This window comes from Octopus sinensis, linkage group LG5 (assembly GCF_006345805.1).
Source record: "Octopus sinensis linkage group LG5, ASM634580v1, whole genome shotgun sequence".
In the NCBI taxonomy this organism is placed as follows: Eukaryota; Metazoa; Mollusca; class Cephalopoda; order Octopoda; family Octopodidae; genus Octopus; species Octopus sinensis.
The window spans coordinates 73,786,130-73,812,124 of NC_043001.1; the positions used below are offsets into that span (position 1 = coordinate 73,786,130).

Below are 25,995 nucleotides of genomic sequence, written 5' to 3' on the forward strand. Positions count from 1 at the left end.
GTGTTTCCATTATTTTTCCCAACCCATATATATATATCCGAAAGGCTTTTGTCCATTTTATATGTACATGTATAATTCTATTTTTTATGTTACATTTGTCCAATAGTTGAAAGACCCTTTCTGCTTGTTATTTCCTTGTGTTTGTATATTGTTTGTATATGTACATTTGTTTGCCTTGCTCAGGGGCTTAATGCCCTCAGCTTAAGCCCCTGGCCCAACTGATTTTGAGTAGTATCAGAGAGAATTGGGCAAAACTATGTAGACACTCCAGACTCCGACTGAAGAAGCAATTGTGTGTGAATGATCCATGTTTCTTGTTTTGTCCTGTTTGCCATTGTTGTGTTATCATCCTTTTCCTGCTTGTTATGTTTTGACCTTTTCCATTTGTTGTTTTTTACCTTTGATTTACACACACACACACACACACATATATATATATATATATACACACACACACACACACATATACATTATATATATGTGTGAGATAATAGTTTCACTTCAATAGTTTCAGTATTAATAGCATTATGAAATTTTAAAAAGGTTATTGAAACAAATAAATCTGGTCCTGTGCAGACTATGTACTCGTTAAATTAAATTATTTGATCCCTTTGCCTCCTATGGGGCATAATCCATTGATAACTTTTCTCTAGGCTGTCTTTAATGCTTTTCTCTAGTTGGATCCATGCTTTTTCAGCTCTGTCTCAATATTTTGCTTCATATGTTTCTCTAGAGGGAAGTCATTCTCTCCCAGGTCTTGTTGGTTTTGAATTGTCATTGAATCTTCTGTATCTTTTGTTTTCTTAGACAGGGGTGTTGGTCCTACACAAACCCAGTGGTTGATATTAGCCAGGCCTCTATCCTTTGGCCTGTCAAGCATGAGCAGCCCTGTCCAGAGCTTGTGCTCTACTGGCATAGCTCTCAGGGTCATTGAGACACACAAACCACCATATTGCAGTAAGGAATGGACCTTGTGGCAGTGGTTAAATTAAGGTTGAAGTAAAATATAGCATAAATATAAACAGAACTATTTTTAACTACATATAATTTTTTTGTTCCAAAGAAAAGATATAGTCTGTTCTATCATATAATTTCTTCCTTTACTTCACACGCCCTACTTTTATTTTTGCCTACTCTTGGAAGAACTGATGTTGTATACATAAAATACACTTCAGTTTGACTGATTTAGCAATGTAGGTGTTAAATATACACAGGAAGATATATTTAGGTGCACACTGAACAAAAGGAACCATAGTTTTACATAATTTATTTAAAAATTATCAGGAAATCTTTTAGTCATGTTTGATAATGTTTAGTTTGTCTCTTTTTGTGTGTGTGTGTGTGTGTGTGTGTGTGTGTTTAATAAGTGCAGTGTGTATCGTTGAGTATCGTTCAAATTACCTTTTATCATTGTATCCTGACTTTTCAAGCATATTATTTGTGAGTAGTTGATAGCTATTATATCAGCTGCACAAACAACAGGTTGTAAATAGTATGAGGAATATCTCTTGGTTTAATGGAAGGCAAAAGATCTTTTTTTATGAGAAACTTTTGTGCATACCACTACTATCACTATCATCACTGCTACCACAACAACCACTATCACAACTACAATAACCACTACCACCTCCTCTTATTTTCTCTCTTGGTTTGGGTTGCAAGGCAGTGGATGGATAATGGTACAATTTTATATTCATTGTAATTTTTTGTAAATTATATTACTTCTTAGTTTTTTTTGTATTCTCTTTACAGTAACCAAACTTGAAATTAACCCTACACACACACACACACACACACACACACACACTATGGCCTAAGCAGAAGAAAAAGGGCAATATGTATGGCTCCTTTTAGAAGCTCTTTAAGATAAATGGGAAGAGGTTGTGCTCAGACCAGAGACTTGATCTGACCTGAGTAATTGAAGCAGTGGACTCTGTAAAAGTACCTAGGGGTCAGGTGTTGGCGTTATAAATCAGGCAACAGATTGTTTTCCATCCAATAACAGGAACAGTTTGCTTGACAGGCTTACACAGAGAGAGAGAGAGAGAGAGAGAGAGAGAGAGAGAGTTTCTGTCTATCAGATTTCACTTGCATGTGAAATTTGGGCTGACCCCCAAGGTTGTAACAGATATTACTTGCTCAAGATGCTGTGCAGAGGGATTGAGCCATCATCATCATCTAATGACTGTATTCCATGCTGGCATGGGTTGTGCAGTTAGACAGGATCTGATTAACCAAAGGATTATGTCACATTCCAATATCTGCTTGATGCCCTTCCTGATACCAACCACTTTACAAAATATACCAGGTGCTTCTTTTTCATGGCACTGACAGTAATGAGGTTTCCAAATAACTCACAAGATAAGACCCCTTGATCTTTGCCAAGTGATCTTCTTAATATAGTTTCACTTTCACCCATATAAACCCATTGTACTAAATGGTGTTTACTTTGGCTATCCTAGTCGGTTTCTCAGTGATACTGGAATTCCATGAAGTTTTTTAAAAAATTATCTCAAAGTTCTTGAAATGTTTTTCTTAATACATTTTACTTAAATCCAATACTTTACTTTATGGCTGATAAAAGTTTATTAGAAAATTTGCGTGTTTGTCATGTAGCTATCTATATACTGGCATTCTGTTGGTTTCGATCATGAGGTTTCCAGTTGATCCAATCAATTGAAGAGCCTGTTTGTGAAATTAACAGGCAAGTGGCTGAGCACTCCACAGATATGTGTACTCTTAACATAGCTTTCAAGGAGATTCAGCTTGACATAGATTGTGACAAGACTGCTCAAAAACACAAAAACACAATGAACTGATGATCTTATGGTCATGAGCCAGATACCTTGGCCACTAAGCCATGTGTTAAGGAGTGATATCAACGATAGTTTTAGGACTGATTGTACAGTTATATATTATTACTGACAATGTTATGATATACTGATTTGAGAATCATTACTGCAGTTCAGTGACTAAAACTAGTAAAAGAATAGCTTAAATGTTGGATTGGTGCATAATTATTGTGGCTCTTTTTTTCCAACAAATTTTATTCAACAATAACTATAACATGTAACAAAAATATCTTTAAATGATTATTCTGGAGCATATTCACCATCAACTTCAATTACTGCTTCCCATTTGTTTAGCAGACGGCCAGACTGTCATTTAAAGATGTTTTTGTTAAATATTGTTATTGTTTTTGTTGAATAAAATTTGTTGAAAAAAAGCTGCAATAATTATGCACCAACCCAATAGATTTGTAATTACCTTTCTTTTTGTGTGTGTTCTTGGTTTCAGTTTTTGGGATTTGGCCATCTTAGAGCACCATATTTATTTATATTCATACTTAGGTACATAGGTACAAAGTTCACTTTGTAACCACATGATTTGAGGTTCAATTTGACTGCATGACATTTTGGGCAAGTGTCTCTTCTACTATAGCCTTAGGTCAAACAATACCTTATGAGTAAATTTGGCAGGGAGAAACTGAAAGAAGCCTATTGTGTGTGCGTGTGTGTGTGTGCATATGACTACATGTTTTGATGTTGTACTCTGATTGTAATAAGTCCCCATTATTCATGTAGCCACTATGTAGTTCATGTTCAAAGGACTAACAAGAAACATCACCTTGCTTGGAAAACAGGTGAAGGTTAGTGATAAGAAGTGTCCAGTCATGGAAAATATGCTTCTACAAATTTTGTCTTACCCATGCCAGCATGGAAAGTAAGCATTCAAATGAGAAATAATGTCTTTTGCTGTACAGTTATGACTTGTTTTTCTTTCTTATTGTCCTGAACACTCAGATTACTTTCTCTGTATTAGAAAGTAGAAAAGTAAGATACAATGAAAATGAGTAAATTTAGTCTTAATTTCTATCTTTTCTACAAAACATTTTTTATCCCAATTAAACCTGCTTATTAACATCATTATGAAACAATTTGGGAACACAGATCAGGCAATGTAGGTCAATTAAGCTACATCCAATGCCACTAATCTCACTCATTTCTTTGTTTACCTAATTTGGTCAATTTTGATTATGAATATGGAGATAGAACAGTTTTTTTGAATATGGAGATAGAACAGTTTTTTTTTTTAATGTCTCATATGATAATTTCGTTTCTGTATTTGGTTATCCAGATTCTTTATTGAATTTGTGTGTTGAAGCATATTTTATTGTGTCTGGGGAGAGTCATTCTCTTTTAGTGCCTTATTATTTAACAGACTCGCTGGTTTGATTTCCACTCATTTAGTTATTTATTTTTTCTAAAATTTTTTTTGTTTTGCAACCTTTTCAATAGACATTATCTCTGTCCATTATCAGCGCTGCATTTTTGTTTGTGTGCATATATGCATCAGTGTGCATGTGTATACACATGTATGCATGCATGTGTGTATGCACATATATTATGTGTGTATATATGCATATATATATATATATGCATGTGTGTGTGTGTGTACCTGTCTTCTTGTATGTGCATGTTTGAGTGTGTGTATAGGTTTGTGTGACAATGTACATGCGTCTGTTATGTATGGATATGTGTGTGTATACGAACATGTGTTTCAGTTTTCATTTGTGTATGTATGTGTGTGTGTGTGTGTGTATTTCTGCTGTATTACCTATGTGCCTATCTATCTAGTTATCTGTTTATGTATATGTCCATTTACCGACACACACACACACGTCTACATAACAGCCTACTAAGAACTCTACCTGTGTATATATAAACTGTAGGTATTGGGGTATGACTACCTTCTACGTATATTTCCTATTTAGTACTGGGGATGTTTCATTTATGAAGACATACTCCTGTATTTGTCTGAGTGTCAGGTCCTTCGGGTGCTTGGATAAAATACGGATGTTAGGTTGACCCAGTGTGCCTCCATGTTGGCAAAGTATGGAGGACTATTTTTTGTTGTCATATTGTCTAAAATGTTCATTTAGTCTCTCTGCAATGCTTCTAGATGTCTCACCTATGTATATCATGTTCTTGTTTTTACAAGCACCCTCTATGCACCTTATGCTGTAGACTACATTTCTAGTTCAACAGTTAATGCCAGGGTTAATCTTACATACCATGCAGTTTTCATTAGTGCATGTGGTATTCTCAAAGGGGTACATCCTACATAGTTGTGATCTGATGGAGTTCCCTGGATTTTCAACAATCTTAATGTTGAGTTTGGCCTCCTTTAGAGCTTTCCTAGATCTTCAGGCTAGTTCTCCCTGGGCTGTGGCCTCTACAAATATCACTCCTTGATATTTGTTGGCCTTGTACCACGTGTTCACCCTGTTTGTTTTGTTACAAACTTTTGTATCCTATTCCAGACTTTACTTCTGTATCTAGGGCAGGTACCATTGGTTTCATTACATATAATGTTATCTAACTTCTTTCTAGCTTCCCTGTATACCTGAACCCTATCTTTCTGATCATGTCCAGAGAATTACATGCAGTGCATGAAGTTCTGTACATGTTTCTTTGTTTCATAGGGTTTGCATAGTGGGGACATGTTGTTCATTATCCTAACTAAGTCTGCTATCAGTATGTTGATTATCATGTTCTATAACAAAGCTGAGTTCTTGTGAACAACATATTTAGAAGCTATGGGTTTCATGTAATAGGAGTGGAGGAGCTGCACTCTGTTGTTCATGGTCTCTAACCAAAGTTCAAGGACAGGGAGTCTATTGTTAGGGTGTCTTGTGGGATAATCTATAGTTACCTTGATACTTTGGTGGATGAAGTTAGCTATGTGCTGGATGCTCTCCATTATGCTCCTCTTGGTTTCTACATAACAATTACTAGAGTTTGTCCTAACTAGAATATTAATGTCATCTACATACCTATGGTAAAGCAAAACAGTTGTGGATTGTTCCACTAAGGATTGCTCAAATTTTCTGTCCCACAAGGTCAGACAGGTAATAAATGAATATTGTATGGTATTTACAATTCACCTTCGTGATTATTTTAATATTTGTCATTTTCTTTCTGGCATATTTTGGATAAACCAGCAAAGGTTATTTTCCTTTCGTCATGATATTATCCATGAGATCCAAAACATTTTAGATCTAATATAAGATGCTTATCTGTTTTATGTTCCATTCTCTGTTGCTGTCGCTAACACTTTCCACCTTCAAATCCTCACGTTTTTCATGCACACACACTCACACACACATTTACACATGTACTTCACTGTGGTTTTCTTAAATTTATCCGCAGTTAACTTTCATAAGGCTTGATACATGAATTTCTTTCTACATCTCTCTCTCTCTCTCTCTCTCTCTCTCTCTCTCTCTTTGATGATTAGCAAACTGTAAATGAGTGCGTTTAGTTTTACAGAAATTAAATAAAATTAATACTAACATTTCTAAATTGAATGTTTTAATGCAAAAGTAACTTAAGGAATTGTTTTAACCTAGATTTCAAGGATTTATATCACCCCTCGGGGGCTAAATATCTATGCTTTTTACCCTTTTCTGTACTGTATGCTTAAAAAAACCCCCAAAAAACTCTATTTTCCTAGAATTTTATGCTCCCTAGATAAAATTAGGATGGAATTATTGCCTGCATTGGTTGATAGCTAAATGAACTGTGCTTTTGTGATTTTTTACCCTATGGTTAGTTATTGAAAACTTCTATTTTCCCTTAGTTCATGGTGGTTTCACAGAAAATAATTATTGGTGGTATTTGACAGCATTTTGATATTTTTCTTTGTTTGTGTTTGAGTGAGCGGATAAGTAATTAATTTTAAAAATTGCAGACTACATCATACATGCAAAATTGCAGACTGCATCATACATGTGATCAGGAAAACACAAATCTCACAACTTGTGAAGTAAAAACAGTTATGTCATTTGGCACACTACCTCATGAAGGTCACTGTTAGCTCTCACTGCACATGCAACTGTGTACTGCCATCTGTTAGCATATTACAGAACTAGTCTTGGAAATTTCTGATACCATCTCAGAGACCTTGTTTTTTCTCTCTTTCACATCATCATTATCATTTACCACTCATTTTTCCATGCTTGCATGGACGGTGAGATGGAATTTGTTGAGGCTAATTCTCTATGGCTGATACATGTCCTGTTGCTAGCCCTCACTTATTTCTAAGCGTCATTTACAATCACCACATAATGTCTTGGCAAAGGTACACACACACACTCTCACAGAGAGAGAGAGAGAGAGAGAGAGATACAACTGGCTTCTTCTAGTTCCTGCCTACTGATCCATTCACAAGGCTTTGGTCTGCCTGGGGCTATAATATAAGACAGTGAGACACAGCGAAACATATAGCACACAGTGAGACTGAACCCAAGACCACAAGATTGGGAAGCAAAATTCTTCAAACAGTCTGTAATGAAATAATCAGTAATATCCTAGAATAAATTTAATTGATTATATACCCCTCTTGGAAAAAACCCCCCCTATAAAACCTATTACTGTAGTGGGAACGATGCAGTGATATGAGAAAAGATTTAAATCAATATTGACTTTTTAAGTTTAACACCTGTTCATAGAGAGGAACATATATGACAAGCAATAGAATGATAAGATAGATGTTTTCACCAGTCATTGATGCATACTGTATCCTATGGCAATTAGCAAGCTTTATACTGTTTTTAGCACAATTATCAACTAGAAATCTGGTATGGTATGATAATACTTGTGTTGCAGATATAAAATAACATGAATATTTCAAATGATCAAGTGTTGTAAATGGCCAAGAAAAATAAGTAAGACACACCTAGTTTAAAGTATTCTAAATTTACACAACCTACTTAGCAGCTTAAACTTTAATAGGCTGAATAGTTGCAGTTGGAATTTAATAACCAACAACAGACATTCACAGATGAGTGCCTTGTCCAATGAATTTGAGTCTAAAATTAAATAAGATTACTAACTATGGTGCTGATAATAAGTCCAAGACTTCCTGCTCAAGTCTTGCTAAGATTGATTTGGTTTTGACCCTTCTAGATTGAATAAAAATAGCTAAAATGTACAAATATTAATGTCACTGTGAATATTATATAACTCACCCTTTCATTTGCTTCTTTATCTTATTCCTTTTTCCTATTTCTCCATTAAGTGAAGAAAGACAATGAGACATTTTACCTATCAGGTTTTCATTAAATCATCATCATCATTTTAATGCCCTCTTTTTCATGCCCACATGGGTCGGATGGAAATGGTTGAGGTAGATTTTTCTGTGGCTTGATGCCCCTCCTGTCTCCAACCCTCACTTGTTTCTACGTAAGATAATATTTTCCCAGAAGACTGGGAACAAAGAACACTGCTGTATGATGATGACACTCATTTACAACTTTCATGTGATGTCTACACAAGGAAATACCAGCTCTCTCCATCTCATAACCACACACAATGGGCTTCTTTCAGTTTCTGTTTACCAAATCTACTCTCAATGTTTTTTTGGCCTGGACCCACAGTAGAAGACACTTGTCCAAAGTGTTACACAGTGGGACTGAACCCAAGACCACATCTTAACCACACAGACACATCTCTGCACCTTACATTATCTAAAGTAATCAATAATATACAATATAATGTGAAGAATTATTTTTTTTTTGCATAATCCCTCATTTCATAATTAGCAAAATCTAAAAGAAGTACCTGTAGGATTAGATCAGTGATAATTAGATACTGGCTTTGCATTTACTTAAAATATAAAAATTTTGTAAATAAGGACATCTGCCTGGATTTCAGATGTATAGATCAAGTCCTGGTGCAGCTTCCTGTCTTGTTTTCCCATTCAAGGGAATTTTAAACTGAGGTATTATTATAAACTATTGTTGATAGCTGACTTCACTTTGTGACTCATTGTTAATAAAGACTTATGAATTCTTCTATATTTGCATTATGAATGTAATATAACTTTTGTCCCACTGCAAAGCACCTTGGGCAAGTGTCTTCTAATATAGCCCTGGGTAGTTCAGTGCTTTGCAAATGAATTTTGTAGACGGAAAACTGAAAGAAACCTGTCATATGTATGTGTGCATATCTATGTTTGTTTTCCTGCTTGATAATTGGTGTTTGTTAACATACCTGTAACTTACTGGTTTGATAAAAGAGGTTATTGCTTATCTTGTGAATTTTGTAGTTTTTGTAGATAGGAAACTGAAAGAAACCTGTCATATGTATGTGTGTTTATGTTTGTCTCCTTGCTTGACTGGTGTGGGTTTGTTTACATGCCTGTGACTTAGTGGTTTGGCAAAAGGGACAAAAAGAATAAGTATCAGACTTTAGAAAAAAAGGGAATTGGGGTCAATTTGTTCAACTAAACCCTTGAAGGCAGTGCCCTAGCTCAGCCATGGCCCAATGAATAAAGCAAGTAAAAAAATATGGAATCAGTTTGAATATTAGCATTGCTTGTTGAAAGGTGTTTAAACTTGTTCAGTTTCTTGAAGGTGGTGGTCGCTTTTGTTTTTTATTTTTATTTCACTTCTTAAACGAGCACTTTAAGTTTCTTTGACACAAAGTCAGATCCTGAAATCATTGGGTAAGACGTGCTCTATCAGATCCTGTTGTGAGAAGTAACATAGACATCAAGTCAGGTGTGCATTCTCAACTTGAAGATGAAACATTTCCTTTTGTTAATGATATGCTCTCTCTCTCACTCACACATCCACACACAGATGTGCATGCTCACATTATTGAATTACATGATATACTGATACATGAGGTAGTGCTATAGCATGGTCTTAGCAATGATGGAGCACCTCATGCATCAGTGAACTCAAGAAGTTTGCAACATGATATATCTTCATATATATCTGTTATTTTGTATCTGTTAACCATATTTATGTACACAGATGTATCTAGATGGATAAGTCGCCCTTGGAATCCTTCTAAAGATTCATTTAACCCTTTCACATTCAGATTACTCTATCAAATGTAATCCTTATTTATTCACATTGTTTTCAAGATTTTGATGATATGATTGTATATTTTTAGTGACATTGTAGAGTAGGTGTGAGAGATGGGACCTGGCTGATTTGAGCATAAAACAGGTAGAATATTTGGGCTGGATATGGCCGGCTTAAATACTAAAGAGTTAAAGTATTTGGTAGTTTTTGTTACCTAGGTGGCCTAATCAGTGGAGACAGGTGCTGCAAAATGCTATGGTGGCATGACAGTTTTGAGAGCTGTAGCATCTGTTGACAGCAAAGGCTTCTTTCTGAATGAAAGGTAGACTGTGGGATACTTGTGTATGAAGTATAGTAATAATACATGGGCAAGGAATGTGAAGGATTTGCAAAGGCTCACAAAAAGAAAATAAAGTAAATACACTCCACTGGATATGTAATGTCAGTATGCATGAATAAGAGAAAACGGGACATCAGAGTTATTTGTTGTAGTGTGCAATGAAGAAAACTTTCTAGGTATAGACCAATCGTGGGCAACCTGTAACTCATGGGACAGTCTAAATGGCAGAGCTAATGAAAAATTACCTTGAATTTTTAGTTGTGCAGCTTGTCAGATGATAAGCTGTTTCATGTAGTCTGCTTCTTGAAAAGTGTATACCATACTAGGTAGAGACAATTGATGATACAGAAGCTAGTTGTAATAGGGAAGGGATTGGCAGCATCATCATTGCTGTACAAAATGCTTTGTATTATTGACATATCCTTGTTCCAAGTTCAAAATCCACTGAGGTTGACTTTACCTTTAATCTTTCAAGGAGTAGGGAAAGGGGGTCACTAAAATAGTTACCAGTTAAGGTCTAAGTTTGATATAATCAATTGCCCACCACGCTAGCCAATCTATTGACCTGTGGGTCAAAACGTCAAGTATTTATCCTCAGGAGTTTGTAGTAACTTTGTGTGTGCGTGTGGTGGCTGAGTATGTTTATGTGTCTATGTGTGTGAAATAGCACAAATGTAATGAGAGAAATGACAGACAGATAGACAATGCAAAAATTTACAAGAGGTGGTAAAAAATTCAACAAGTAATTGTAAAGTAGATGACATTAGGAAGAGCATATAGCCATAGAAGCCTTGTCAAAGCAGACACTGGAGCTTGATGAAATCTTTGAACCTACTGGGACTCATCAAACTGACCAATTCATACTAGTATAGAACAAGGGTGTTAAATAATGATGCAAAAACATTTCAGTTGAGGTTTCTGGTATATATTTTTGTCTCCATAAAGAATAGAGTCTAGTATAATTTACCATCAGTTATGTCATAGCTATTTTCTGCACAGCTAGGCTTTTTCTTTTATGAATGAGATTGTTTCCTCATAGAAACAGTCTATCCATTTATTTATACTCTCTTTCTACTTAAATGTCAATACAAATCCACTTGTGAAGCTTTGTATATTTTATCTTTTGTGTTTACTTTTAACTTCTTCAATTGAATTCCACCTTCAAATTAGAAAATAACATTCTGTTAAGTCCACTCCTAATAATTCCTTCTTGTATATTTTCTGAATTCTTTTAATGTTTGTGTTGCTACCATTATAACATGCTTATATTTTTCTTGACAATTTTCTCTCTCTCTCCCCTCCCCCAGGTGAAGACTAGGCATACTCTATTCTGTTCTTATAAAAGTACTTATAGTTTGACAAAAAGGAAGTAAGGAGTGATTGTAGAAACTATAACATGTTGACATAGAATAGATACTTACAAAGCAAAACTTGGTTTTAACCCTTTTAATCTCAACCTGCCCAAGACTGCCCCTGGTTCTTTGAAACACACTTCCTGTTTTAAAGTAATCTAAATTAAATTTCCCATGAAGGTTTCATGTTAATTTATGTTTCAAACATTATTTTAATGATAATGAAGTTATTTTACTAAATTTTTCTATTATTTTCAAAATTAACTGAAGCAAAGGCAGTATATTTCAACAAAAGTATAGTAACAATAAAATGTTTAAAAGAAATAATATTTTTATCTATCATATACTTTAAGAACCTTAAAATGTATATATGCACAAACAGACATTGATTCACATTAATTTGCTCTCTCTTTCTCTCTCACACACACACACACACACACACACACACACACACGTATATGTTTATGATTTGTTTTGTAAGATTCTTGATGTGAAAATGTGAGTTGAAACAGATATTGTTATACTTGGTGATGGTCGTTTTGTTTATTTTTTTGCCAATTGAACACACACACTATTTATTCAATCTTCACTTTGGTTTTTATTCTTCTTATTTTTAGTTTATTGGTCAATCAAAGTTTTTGGGTCACACAGCCTCTGACCTCATCAGTGGGTTGAAACATATTGTTTCAGCCAGTCAACTGTGACCATAAAGGGTTTAGTTAAAAAAAAGAAAAGTTGACCACATGACTTATATTAAATCTGGAACTTATTTATTCTACCAAGTTATGGGAATGTGAATGTATCATCACCAGTTGTCAAGTAGTGGAGACATGAAGATGTGTGTATGCGCACACGTGCTCATATGCGCGTGCGCGCACACACACACACACACACACACACACACACATGCATGCATATGATGGTCTTCCACTAAGTTCCTGTGTACTGCTAGCCCAATTGACACAGGTTACAGAGCATTGGTGTTGGCCCACTGGAAGACACTTACCTAAGGTACTGAGCAGTAGGACTGAACCTGAAATCAAAGTGAACTTCTTAATCACTCATCACACATACACACACACACACTCATATAGGCAATTGCTTTTTAACTCGTTTATTTAGCATATTCTTGTGCTTGTGTGCATGCATGCATATGTGCACACACACACAGACATGTTTCATGCACATGCACACAGATGCATGCACGAATGTATTCTGTCTAGTTAAGGCTGTGTGAATTAATTTAATTAATATAGTTATAAGGTTTGGAAATATTTGTCTAATTTCATATTTATAACTGCATTGACTTATTAATGTAAAACTGGTGTTGTAAACCACTTACTAATATGGTAATTACACTTATTTGAAGAAAGGTAGTAAGTAATAGCTTGTTTGATTGACACATGGGTCAGCACTTCTCAACAACTGTTACTACTGCTGCTTATGGTTCCTTCATATCTATCAGATTTATATATTAAGGAAACAGCAGCTTAGAACCCTGCTTTAGTGTCTGGTTACACTTGCTTGCCAGTCAGTTGTCATAGCAACCATCCTGACCCTATGACATCTGGGAGAGGTTAGTTTGGTGGAGTCAAAGTGAACATTTATTTTCTCTCTTGTTAGCTGTCTTCTGGTAGAGGCTGTTAAAACCATTTTCCTAATTATTATTTTTAATTATTTATAAGTTTTTTTTTTTCATAAGAAATAAGAACCATTCTGTGAATGAATGTATATATATATAATTTAGACGTCTTTAAAAGAAAATTAAAAAATAAAATAGTTTGGTTAGTAATAATTAGTAATTTGATATTATCCTTGATATATATTCTAAGTCTTAAATTTGAATTTTTCTATTGTCTACAGAAGTCATTTGCAAACTGATAAATATTTAGTTTGTGAATATTTCTCTTATTCAAAACCAATATTTCAATATTATACATGGATTTCATTTTAAATAAACTTATTCAGTTGATTGAATATATCTTGTTTATTGTTAACTCACATATAGAAAGTGTTCAGTCTAAATTCGACAGTTTGCATAAAAGGAAAAGAAACCACAATATCCCATCCAAAAATAAAGGTATTTATAAAAAATGGAAAAATATCAATGAGATTATGACTGGGAGATAAACAGTTTACCCAAAGTAGCCACCCTCAGCTTCCACCACGGCCTTAAGGTGGCTCTGGAACCTGGCACATGCATTCCTCATTGTGTTCCTGGGAAGCTCTTTGAACACTTCCTTGATCTTGGCTATTAGCTTAGCTTAATGTTGTAGGCAGTGGTTGGTGTCTTTCCCAACTGTACCCCACACGTAGTAATCCATGGGATAACAACCAGGGCCAGAAATTGGGGTTGGCGAAGTAGTAGAAATTCTCTGCCAATCACTTCTGGTTCTTTCTGGAGGTATGTCAAGGGACCATATCTTGCTGTCACACATATGGCCTTCCAGCAACAACCCTCTCCAACCAGGGTTTGACTACAGTCTGTAGCAGCTTCATATAGCCATCTGAATTTAGCTGACCCTATTCAAAGATAACGGAATGAATTCTGGTAGGTGGATGCAGTCAGAATGCCTGCTGTATCCCTTCCTGCTGGTCATGGCTTTGTACTTCTCCATTGCTGCTGTCCTTGTCAAGTCTTAGAGCTTTTACATGTTCACAGAGCATTGAACCATAGTCATGGTGTCGGCATTTTGATACCCGGTGCAAATCATCATGATGCAGGTAACTGTTTTCCAATATTCAGATGGCTTCCAGTCCTCCGTACCATCTAATTTTTATTCAACTACAACTTTAATCTTTATACTCACCAATGCTATTGACTGTTCACCAATACATCAAGCTGTTCCTGAAGCATAAAAAATTGTCAAATTTATCCTGAACACCCTGTACATATGTAATTTATGTCAAAAATGTATTGCATTTAAAAATATATATATTTTTTTATTTCAAAATGATTTGTTTTTGTTGCAGGTTGGGAAGCCTTCGTACAGTCAAGGATGATCAACCAGTTGCCAGAAAAGAGGCCAAACCTCCCATACCTGTTGATTCAGATTCAGGTAAATTTTATATCAGTTAGTTGTAAGCTGGTACTATTTTCTGATAGAATATGTCATATTTTAATAATGTATCTTGTAACTTAACATCCCATCCACTGACTGCTTCCAGTAGTGTATATTTAGTAAATGATGGGAAAGAATAGGTAAAGAAAAGAAACCATTTCTGATCAGTTCTAAACAAAATTCTGAACTGGTTTCCTTGAACTGTATATTTAGCTATATTTCTCCTACTGTATCTCAGTAAAGCAGTCAGTAGGTGCACAAGAAGTGTGGCAACATTTTTGGCAGATTGTCAGCTAAGCTGCACTTCAGGTGTTTAAAATGCACTTGGTTCTCAACAGACACCACCTGGCAAGAATACATCATTTCTTTCACACAGCTAAATTCACTTCTCAAAAACTTGGTTAACAGGGGGGGGGGGGATAAATAGAACAAAAATACAGCCCTAGGTTCTGCTCTTGATACATATTGACTTTAACTTGTCTAACCCTTTAGCATTTAAACCAACCAGATCCAGCCTCTCACACCTACCCTGCAATGTCATTAAAAACTGTAATCGCCTCATCAAAATCTTGAAGCTACATGATAATGCAGGATTAATTCAAGAAAATGTGAATAAATAAGCATTACACTTGGCTGAGTAAACTGAATGCTAAAAAGCTACAGTTGAGGTTAATCCCTCCTTTTGTTGTGATTCTTTGATTTTTCCTAAAATATTGGCTTAAAAGAATCAAGGCATCAAACTGTGCTTGACACTTCAATTTTATTATTGGAAGCAAAATTTGCTCCCAATCTTCTGTGGAAACATGCCTGACTATGGGAGAATATTACCTTGCTGGAAAACAGCTGAAGGTTGATGACTTGAAGGGCATCCAACAGTAGAAAATTTGCCTCAACAAATTCCATTTTACCCATGTAAGCATAGAAAAATGGTCATTAAAATGATGATGACAGATTAAAGAACAAGTGTTTCAAGTGTTAGCAAAGGCACTTTCTGTTAAAATGGCTGAGCTAGCAACAATTCAATTAGAATATATTTCATAGAAGTTGTTGATTGTCTAACCATTTACCATTCAGATAACTGTCAAATATTTATTCACGTTGTTTTGAATTAACCATGCATTATCTCATAGCTTTGAGGTTTCAATATGATTGTATATTTTTAGAATGACATTGTATGATAGATGTAAAAGGCCAGATCTTGACATTTTAATCATAAAACAGAATATTTTGGCTGGATATGACTGGTTTAAATGCTGAGTTAATCATAAGTAATGAATGTTCTTAATTTAGGCACATGGCTGAAATTTGGAGGAGGAGGTTTTAGTCACTACTATTGATCTCTGCAGTTCACTGGTCCTTCATTTTATTGACCTTGAAAGGCTAAGTTGACCTCAGAATATACAGAGCTGAAACATATACTGCGAGGTTTTTTTTAATATTATACTTTAATTCTATCAATCCACCAACCTTTTCATGAACATTGTTTTCTTTTTGAGGGGAGGGAGCTAGTCAACTATATCAACCCCAGTTCTCTGTTGGTATTTATTTTATTGATCCCAGTGCTCAATTGGTGCTTATTTTATTGACCACAAAAAAAGATGAAAGGCAAAGCCAACTTCAGTAGAATTTAAACTCAGGACACAATATGCTTGAAGAAATGCTGCTAAGCATTTTGTTCAGAGTGCTAATGATTCTGCTGCCTTGCTACCCCTTTTTAGCAATAATAATAATAATCCTTTCTACTATAGGCACAAGGCCTGAGATTTGTGGGGAGGGGTTAAATCAATTACATTGACCCCAGTACTTGACTGGTACTTAATTTATCAACCCCAAAAGGATGAAAGGCAAAGTTGACCTCGGTAGAATTTGAATTCAGAATGTAAAGATGGATGAAATACTGCTAAGCATTTTGCCCAGTGTACTAATGAGTTTGCCAGCTCAGGCATCAAGAGAAACATAAAGGAAATCAGAATAGAGTGCTCAGTAGAGCTGTTACAAAAGGTTTGCTTTCTTGGCACAGCCAGAATAATCAGGAAAGTATTAGATAGTTGAAAAGAACAGATAGAATGGCACCGTAGGCTGCAGGTAGCAAGCCTGCTAGGCATGCTAGACTCCAGGAGTTCCAACAAAACCTAAGTTAAAAATAATAATAATAATAACAACAACAAGGAACTACCAGGCCAACATATTAAAGAACAGCAGTAGCTTAACATGTCCTATATGTCAACAACAAAATGAAACCATTGATCATGTTGTCTCCAAGTGCAGTGTTCTTGCACCTACAGAGTATCTCAACAGGCATGATAGAGCTGCACAATTTATTCACTGGGTAATTTGCAAAAGCCTGGACTTGCCCCATGATAAAAACTGGTGGGAACACAAACCACTTCCAGTGCTTGAAAATGATCATATCTCACTCCTCTGGAACTTCACCATTCAAACTGACAGAAAGATAGATGCAAATAGGCCAGACAACACATTGAAAGACTTCAAACAAAAAACATGCCTCCTCATTGATATGATTGTCCTAATCGTTATAAACATATCTGTCAAGACCTACCAAAAACTGAGCAAATATAAAGATCTTGAGATAGAAATCAGCAAAATGTGGAAACTGAAGACTAAAACAATACCTGTTGTCATAGGTGCCCTGGGAATGATAGCAAAAGGGGCTGATTGCTACCTAACTCAGATACCAGGAAACCCAAAAATGGCAGAAATTCAAAAGATAGTGTTCATGGGAACTGCTCATATCCTACGCAAAATACTTTCTATGTAATCTCAAGTTTTAAAACAAACATAATTTTTTTTTTTTGACATTTACTGGTACAACACTAAATACAAGACCAAATATATGGGCACACTAGGCATAACAACAACATGAACTTCCAACCTGTTGTCTCTTGAGGTCTCTGGGTGAGACTTGGAGCCAACTTGTACAAATGTAAAGCAAAAGTCAAACAGAATAATAATAATAATAATAATATAATAATAATAATAATAATAATAATGGTTTCAAATTTTAGCTCAAGGCCAGCAATTTTAGGGAGAGGGTAAATTGATTACCTTGACTCCAGCAATTCACTGGTACTTTATCTTAGCCCTAATAGGATAAAAGGCAAAATTGACCCTAGTGAAATCTGAACTCAGAACATGAGCAACGAGAATAAATGCTGCTAAGCACTTTGTGCAAAGTGCTAACAGTTCTACTTGCTTGCTGCTTTAAACAGTAATAATAATAATGATAATAATAATAATAATAATGATAATAATAAGGTGTCAGTTATCTTAACTAATCAGGATTTGTTATGCAAACCTGGGAAAACAAAGTGTTGCTAAAGTGAGTTGGTATGAAAGATCTGTGCAATATAAAAGTATTACAAATGTAATAACGCATAGTAGGAACACATGGATACGTGATGTTTGATAAGCCTATGCACCATGTAACCAACAAGGAATACTATCTAAATGAAGACTTGATCTTCATGTTGTGTATCTAAAGTATATCTGTTTTTGTAAGATGATTTCAATTAATCTCTCTGCAAGCCAACAGAAAATATCTCTGTTAATTGCATCAATGAACTCTATTTTCTTCCTGTGATACTTTTCACACACATGTGACAGAACTCTTGTCTGTTAAGTGTCTTCACAGCTCAGTCCCAGTAAGACAGTACAAAGTGTCAACTCTTTGGCTAAAAGTCCTGCATCCAGCCAGCTGCAAATTTTCAATGAGATTAAATACTGGATTAACATACTGATTAGGTCAACTAGTATAAAAATTTATGCAACAGATGCAATTGTATATTATATTACTTTTTGCTATTTAGATACATTTGTAATTGTTTAGATGCATTTCTAGGATTATTTTTAAGCTTCAAAATGTTATAATTCTGTACTGGACCTAACATGCTACCTTAAAGATTGTCTTCTGACTGTGATATGATTATGAGTTGAAAGATTATTTGGTATGTATTGTCGTAGTGGGAACAAGCAGGTGGGTAAATGGTGAAATGCCATAAATCAAGGATTGATGATGGAAGAGCTGACAATCATTGATGCAAAGGATTACTTGTTGGTTAGAAACATTTCTAGTTGTTGTCTAGTCCCCAAATTAACATTAATTGAGCAAATCCCTAATGAAAGCTTTCCATCCATGACCCTTTGTTTAATTGTATATTAGGGATAACATTGTTGAATGTATCTTTTTTTTCTTTCTACTTTTATTTAAAGGCATGTGTCATTATTATCATCTGTTTGCTTTCTATTCTGGCATGGGTTGGATATGTCATGTTCTAAGTCAGTTCAGAGTTATTGCCCTTTTTGATGGGTTGGAGAATCTCATCTTACTCAAACATTACATTTTTTGGATATGATTTCCAGGAATGGATTCCTTTTCTAACCCTAACCTCTTTACAGAGCACCGTGGTTGCATTTTATTGTAGCAACAGCACCAGAGAGGTAATCATGTCTTTGAACAGACTAAAGTGTTTTCTCAACACTATGTTGTCTCCACATATTTGCTAATTACTTTACAGAGTGTACTGGATGCAAAATTGTTTCATGACACCAATACTAGTGAGGTTACCAAGGCTAAAGATTTATCATTACTTTATGGTGTCAAGACAACCTGATCAAGAAAGTGAGTTGAAGTGAACAGTACTGCTTTCATCAAATTTCCCAGACCAAGAGCTGACAAGTGGGTGACATAGAGCAAATCTCAAGTAGATTTGACCTTATGAAAGCTGTAATGGTCATCATCATCATCAAACAACCACTTTACAGAGTGTACTGGATGCTTTTATGCAGTACTGGCATGGGTGCTTCTTATGTGGCACCAGCATCTAAAGCTTACAAGATTAGAGATGCTCAGCTGGAGAGGGTTACAGGGGATGAGACTGAATTCAAGGGCAGCCATGCTTTTACTTACCTTAATATGTCTTTTCAAGTACAGTAAACCACCAGGAGTCTCAGTCCCCTGTCATCCCCTCTGTGAGTCCTAACGTTTGTAGACCCTTACTCACCACTTCATCCCACATCTTCCTGGGTTTACCCCCTCCATATGCTCCCTCTAAAATTAGAGATTGGCACCTCTTGATGCAACTGTCTTCATGCATACACATTACATGGTCATACCAGCGCAGTCTTCTCTCTTGCACACTACATCTGATAAAAAGAGATGGGGATCAAGGTGTTTAAGAATGTTATTAGTGATGGCTGTTTTCATTGCCTTTTGAGATGTTGGAAAGGACTGAGGTAGAATGGTAGTTGACGGGATCAGTAGAGTTGCTGCTTTATGGGAATGGGATATAATGTAGTGGTTCAAGAAATTGGAACATATCACTGTTGAGAGAGATTAAAGAATTTGGTTAGGATACAGGCTTACTCTGTGGTGATTTGTTTTAGGGTAATGGAAGAGACATTTCTATGGTCAGTGGTTTGAAATAACTGGAGATGTTTGGTGTATATCTGTATGTTTGTGATGATGAGGCTGATAGCCAGATATTTTGGTGAAGGATTTACCTTATGTATTCAGTGTGGAGTCAAATTCAAAGTAGGCAACAAATCTGAAAGCTTTCTCTCAGTAAGAGTTCTGTTTACATAACCATGGTGGTTAAGAAGTAGTGGAGAAAAAGATTTTGCAATATTGGTAGAGATTCTTTTGGCAAGAGACCAAGGGGATTGGCTGTAGTTTGGGAGGCAGGGAAGTTTGATGTTATGTGATGCATAGAGGTATACTTTACAATTTGGATGATGGTCTTGCAGGAGTTGGTTTGGCTAAGAACCATCTAGATTGTAAGAGTGGGCATTTTAAAAAAAATTAAATATTGTAAGTTATTTGATTTGAATTGCAACATAGTTATGAATGAACCACCTAAGAAATTTTGGGCCATATGAGTTTTTGGTATGTGAGGAGGCATGATGAGCCTTAAAAGATAATTTCAGTCACCCATCTGTTTCTGATTGGTCAGAAGTGAAGCATCAGGGATAGTAAGTTCAAAATTTGTGGGAGCTTCAACCAGTCAGCTGGCATGAAATGCTATAAGATCTGTAAGGTGGGTGAGATTTTATAGTATGTGGGAATATGATGAGTAATCATGATAAAATAGTGGTTGGATAACTTGATAGGTGCAGAAGCTATTATGGTGTAATAGTGTTTGGATTTGATGCTGAAAAACAGATCAAACGGTATTTGGGGTGTCTATGTGTTGAGCAGGGATGTTGTAAGATATATAACTAATTGATGTAGAGTGGAAGATTGCAAAAGATTTAATTTCTTCATTTACAATGCCAAGTAATGTGAAATACTATCCATATATTAATAGTGATTCTGTTTCCATAGGTCTTGTATAGTAAAGTCTATACAACCGAAACCTATCTGGAATTATCACTTTTGACAAAGATCAGATTAATTTAATATTTACTTTTGTTCTAATGTTATTTCTCCCACACCACATGCATAATTCCAGTTTTAACTGAGATTTTAGTTATCACCTCTGTCTGCTTTGGTAAGGTTTAAGATTCTCAGTATGGAGAAAGTTTTGACTGATTCAGGTTTTCAACTAGCTATGTTTGCTTGGTTTTTTACACCATATGGCTGCTGTGTGATTAACCCCAAGGGACCCAGTTTCCCAAGATAACTGAGATTAAAAAATGCAGGGATGAGGCAAACTGACTGGGATGTGAAGATACTGACAGACAAGCTTTAGTTGTTAATATTTATAGCCTTTTATATAACTTAGGGTATATATACAATTTCTTTCTTCTGCATTGATTCTTTCTCATCCTCCATTTTTTTCTATTCTATTATTCTGCCACTGTTTAAACCATTATATATTAGTAAACAGTTTACAATTTGTGGGGAAAAGAAACAATGCTGTGAAAATACCCCAAAAGTAGATTTCTGTTTTAATTTAGACTTTAATTCCTCTTCATTATTAATTTGCAATAGATATTTTGTGTGTGTGTATATATATATATATATATATGTATATATATATATATAAATGGCACTTGTGCCGGTGGCATGTAAAAACACCCATTACACTCTGAGTGGTTGACATTAGGAAGGGCATCCAGCCATAGAAAACCATACAAAATCAGACTGGATCCTGGCGAAGCCTTCCAGGGTGCCAGCCCAGTCAAACCATCCAACCCATGCCAGCATGGACAACGGATGTTAAATGATGATGATATATTAGTGAGTAGACAAATGAAAGAAGGGTACTCAACATATTCACCAGGAGTTACATGTCTGGATCGCGACATGCTTGAAACTCAGAGTACCAAGGAGCAGGAATCAAATTGTTTTGATCCATACACACATACATAGATTCAACTTTTAGGAGGTATAAGATGCTAGTGTTTTTGGTAGGTTCATCTTTGTTTGATGAAGGCGAGCATTCTGAAACGTTGAAGCTGCTGTCGACCTTTTCCTGGTAAAAACAGGTGTTCTACCAAAAAGTGTCAAGCAATGCTTCAGTTGAATGTAAAATTGTTTTTTTTAATATATAATTAGACATAAAAATGCACAATAAATATGAGATACAATTCTTTTATTGGAAGATTGAATCTCAAAGCAAGTGAACCTATAGATAATAGCATGTAAATATTGGGTTACAATTCTCTTTGGATAGAAATAGGCAAATGTTACTCAGTGTCAAATTAATATATATGTGTGTGTTTGTGTATGTGAGTACATACACACACATACACACACATGCATAAAAACATATATATTATGAGTTGAGATTGGTGGATTTGTAGGTTCCCAACTATGTACTTAAGAAAAGGCAATTTTCACAAATTGTTTGGAGTCTATATTTTGTTAGAAAGTAGATTCAAATAAATTGGTGCTTGGGAAGATATCCTGCTGTGAAACACCTGCTTCAAGAACTCAGATTCATAACCAAGGCTAGTGTGGTAAAAATAGATGATGAAACACATTTTGTGTCTAAAACTGCAACATTAAACTTGAAAGTATTATGTTGTATGACTAATATAGTTGCAGTGCTTTTTAACTTTGTTTCTAAATTGCTACTCCCCTAATTCCTGTATCTTAATCATACCTTTACTTAATTTTCTTTTAGGATATATTTCTTTATCAATATTTCAAGATAATTATTTTTTCTTATTTATGTTGTAAATATTGTAGTATTTATTGACTTACTTTTATTTGAATCAACCTTGCATTATTGTGTGTTGGTGGTGGTGGGGATTATTGCAACAACTTTATTTTCTTAGTTGAGTTGAAATGGAATCCTGTTGGTGTTTGGAACTGCTACCAAATTAGTGCCTCATAGGAGTATGAGATGTTTTGGCACTATCTATTTGATGTTGCTGATTTGACAACAGATGTCTTAGTGTTTTTCATTCTCTCCCCTTGTCATCATCATCATTATGTAATGTCCATTGTCCATACTGGCATGGGTTGGACAGTTTGATCAGGACTGGTAAGCAGAGGGGCTACACCAGACTCCAGTCTGATTTGGCATGGTTTCTATGGCTGGATGCCCTTCCTAACACCAACCACTTCAAGAGTATAACGGGTGCTTTTATGTGTTAACAGAATGGGTGCCATTTGCTTGACACCAGTATCTGTCACAACTATGATTTCACTTAGCTTGATGGATCTTCTCACGCACAGCATATTACCAAATGTCTCAGTCATTTGTTATTGCCTCCTTGAGGCCCAATGCTTGAAAGGTGCTTTTTATGTGCCACTGGCACAAGTGCCAGTTATGCAACACCGGTATCACCCACATTTCCTCTGTAAGGCCCAATACTTCAAAGGTGTGTTTTATGTGCCAGTTACTTGACAAACCATCAACTTCCAAACAGCTGCACCCAGTCATCTTGTTCTACCCATATAGAGATATTTTAACAGGTATTCAATACATGAAAGTTTTGTTTGATAATAGCTTAACAAAATAATCTACATATGAAGTATGAACAAAAAAATGGTTGAATTCCATGGTAGTGGGGTATGTGTGTGTCCTAGGTGAAAATTTATACACACATATATCATCATCATCATTATCAACATTTAATGTCTGTTTTCCATGCTAGTATGGGTTGGACAGCCTGACAGGAACTGGCAAGGCCAAGGGCTGCACTAGGTTCCATAGTCTGTTTTGGCTTGGTTTCTACAGCTAGATTCCCTTCCTAACACCAACCACTCCACAGAGTGTACTGGATCTTTTTACATGGCATTATCACTAGTGCTTTTTATGTGGCACCAGCACCAAGTATGTGTACATGTATGTATTGTGTGTCATCATTCTACATTTGATTTTCCATGTTGGATGGTTGAGTAGTATAGTATTCTTAGTATTTTGTTACCTATTGCAGTTTTTTGTCTTGCTTCCAAAACAGTTCTTCATCTCGCCGCATTCTTTACCTTGTTACTTGCTGCAGTCCATCATATCACTAGGGGCCTTTGTTTTCCCATCTGTACAGGTCACTCATCTCTCTCTGTGGTCCTTTGTTTTTTTCTCCTTTTGTTGTTCTTTTTCTCAGCAGCCACTGTAACTCTTAATGACTTGGCACACACAACATCAGGGGAAAACTGGCCAATGTTGTTGTGTGTGTGTGTGTGTGTGTATGTGTGTGTGTGTCTGTAGTGCACACTGGAGGCATTTTAACATGCCATCCTTGCCAAAAATGTTGTCTGCTGATGAATTAATGACATTACAAAGTCCACTGTATTTTGTATCAGTTCTTACTCAGAGTTACTACATTCCTCCATAGGTAATTTGGGAAGCATCTTGTGGGGTCTGTGTCTTATTATTGTTATGGCCGGATTCCAACCTGGGCCACAGCAACAAAGTCTACCTGCCGTACTTCTCAGTCCATCATCACTGCCTTGATGTCCTGGATACATTCCAGGACAGTGTCTGCAATCGAGTTGTCGATTTAAGTGTGACGATATTTTCCTCTTCTTACATCACCATGAAGTGGGTTCCACGACTAATTTGGATGCTTCCAGTTCATATGCTCCAGGTTTTGGCATAGTTCCTATTGCTGCATGTTTGTCTATCTCCAACCACATTACAGTGTGTATTGGAGGGAATTTAAATATGCACCCAGTACACATTATAGAGATTGTCTGTGGTTGGATGAAGAAGTCCTCTCTATTATGTATCAATTGTTTAGAGTTACTGCTTTCCTAAACAAGTAGCCTGCATGTTGTGTTCTATCTCTATCATTCTTTTATTGATTTTGATATGGTTATTTCAACCAGATGCACTTTACTTCAGCAATCTATTCCACAGTATGATCTGAAGTTATTTCATTGTACGACAAGCTCTAATGACCCCATCTGCTGTCACCGTAATAAACTGTCTACACTGCATCATCCAAGTCACTAGGGTTGGAAAGAGTATTGTTGGTGAAGGCTGATTTTCTATAGTTGAATGCCCTTCCTTTTGCCAACCCTCACTTGTTTCCAAGCAAGATATTTCCCCATGGGCAGGCATGTTTCTCATGGAAGAGTGGAAACGAACAACATTGCTTGTCTGATGTGATGCTCATTCAAAACCACCATGTGATGTGAAGACATGGAGAGAGAGACACACACGCACGCACGCACGCACACACACACACACACTATGGGCTTCTAAATTTTAACTTTCACTAACAAGACTTTGATCAACCTGGGCTACAATAGAAAAAAAAAAAAAAAACTCACCCAAGGTGTCATGCAGTGGGCCTGAATCTGCAAACACAGGGTTAGGAAGCAAGTTTCACAACCATACAGTCACTATTCTTTTACTTTGAAAATAAAATCTCAGACTGAACACGTAAATATGCATCCACTTATACATACTCACATTTCTGTAAAAGTCTGCATTGAAAGAAAGGGATGGCAATGAAAGCATTAGATGGATGAGATCATTTTGGTAAAATTGGTGGTAAAGACGGGGAGGGGTGGTGAAGACAAAGAGGGGAATGGTTAGAGATAGAAGAACAGTGGTGGTTACACAGTAGACTGGGCAGGAAACAATGTAACATAGTTTAAAGTGAAGGATTGTCTTTGTCATTCTATTTATTCATCATCCACTTCAAAAATAGAGGTCTTACTTTTTTTCTTTTTCATGTCTGGAAGGTAGAGTTAGGAGTTGTTTGAAAGAAAAGAAGAAAAAAAGGTTTTGATAAAAACCATACTACTACTTTTAAAGTTGCGGTTGCCGTCTAAATTTCAGAATGATACCTTTGTTTTGTGGTGATAGAATATCTAATTAAAATCTAAAAATAAAAGTACAAACCCATGAATAAACAAATATAGGTGTAGACGTTGACTATGTGGTTGAGAAGCTTGCTTAGCAGCCATGTAGTTTCGGGTAAGTCCAGTGTGTATGTGTGTGT

General features: G+C 35.8%; 1 protein-coding gene across 9 annotated transcripts in view; it reads left to right on the top strand.

Annotated features, from left to right (window-relative positions):
* The window catches only part of LOC115211684 (rho guanine nucleotide exchange factor 11-like), a 387,012-nt gene that overhangs the window by 94,221 nt on the left and 266,796 nt on the right, over positions 1-25,995 (top strand). For all 9 annotated transcript variants that reach the window (XM_036502748.1, XM_036502742.1, XM_029780328.2 and 6 more), the window contains one exon: positions 14,543-14,628. In XM_036502748.1, coding sequence (XP_036358641.1) covers positions 14,543-14,628 — 86 coding nt within the window. The remainder of the gene's footprint in view (positions 1-14,542; positions 14,629-25,995) is intronic.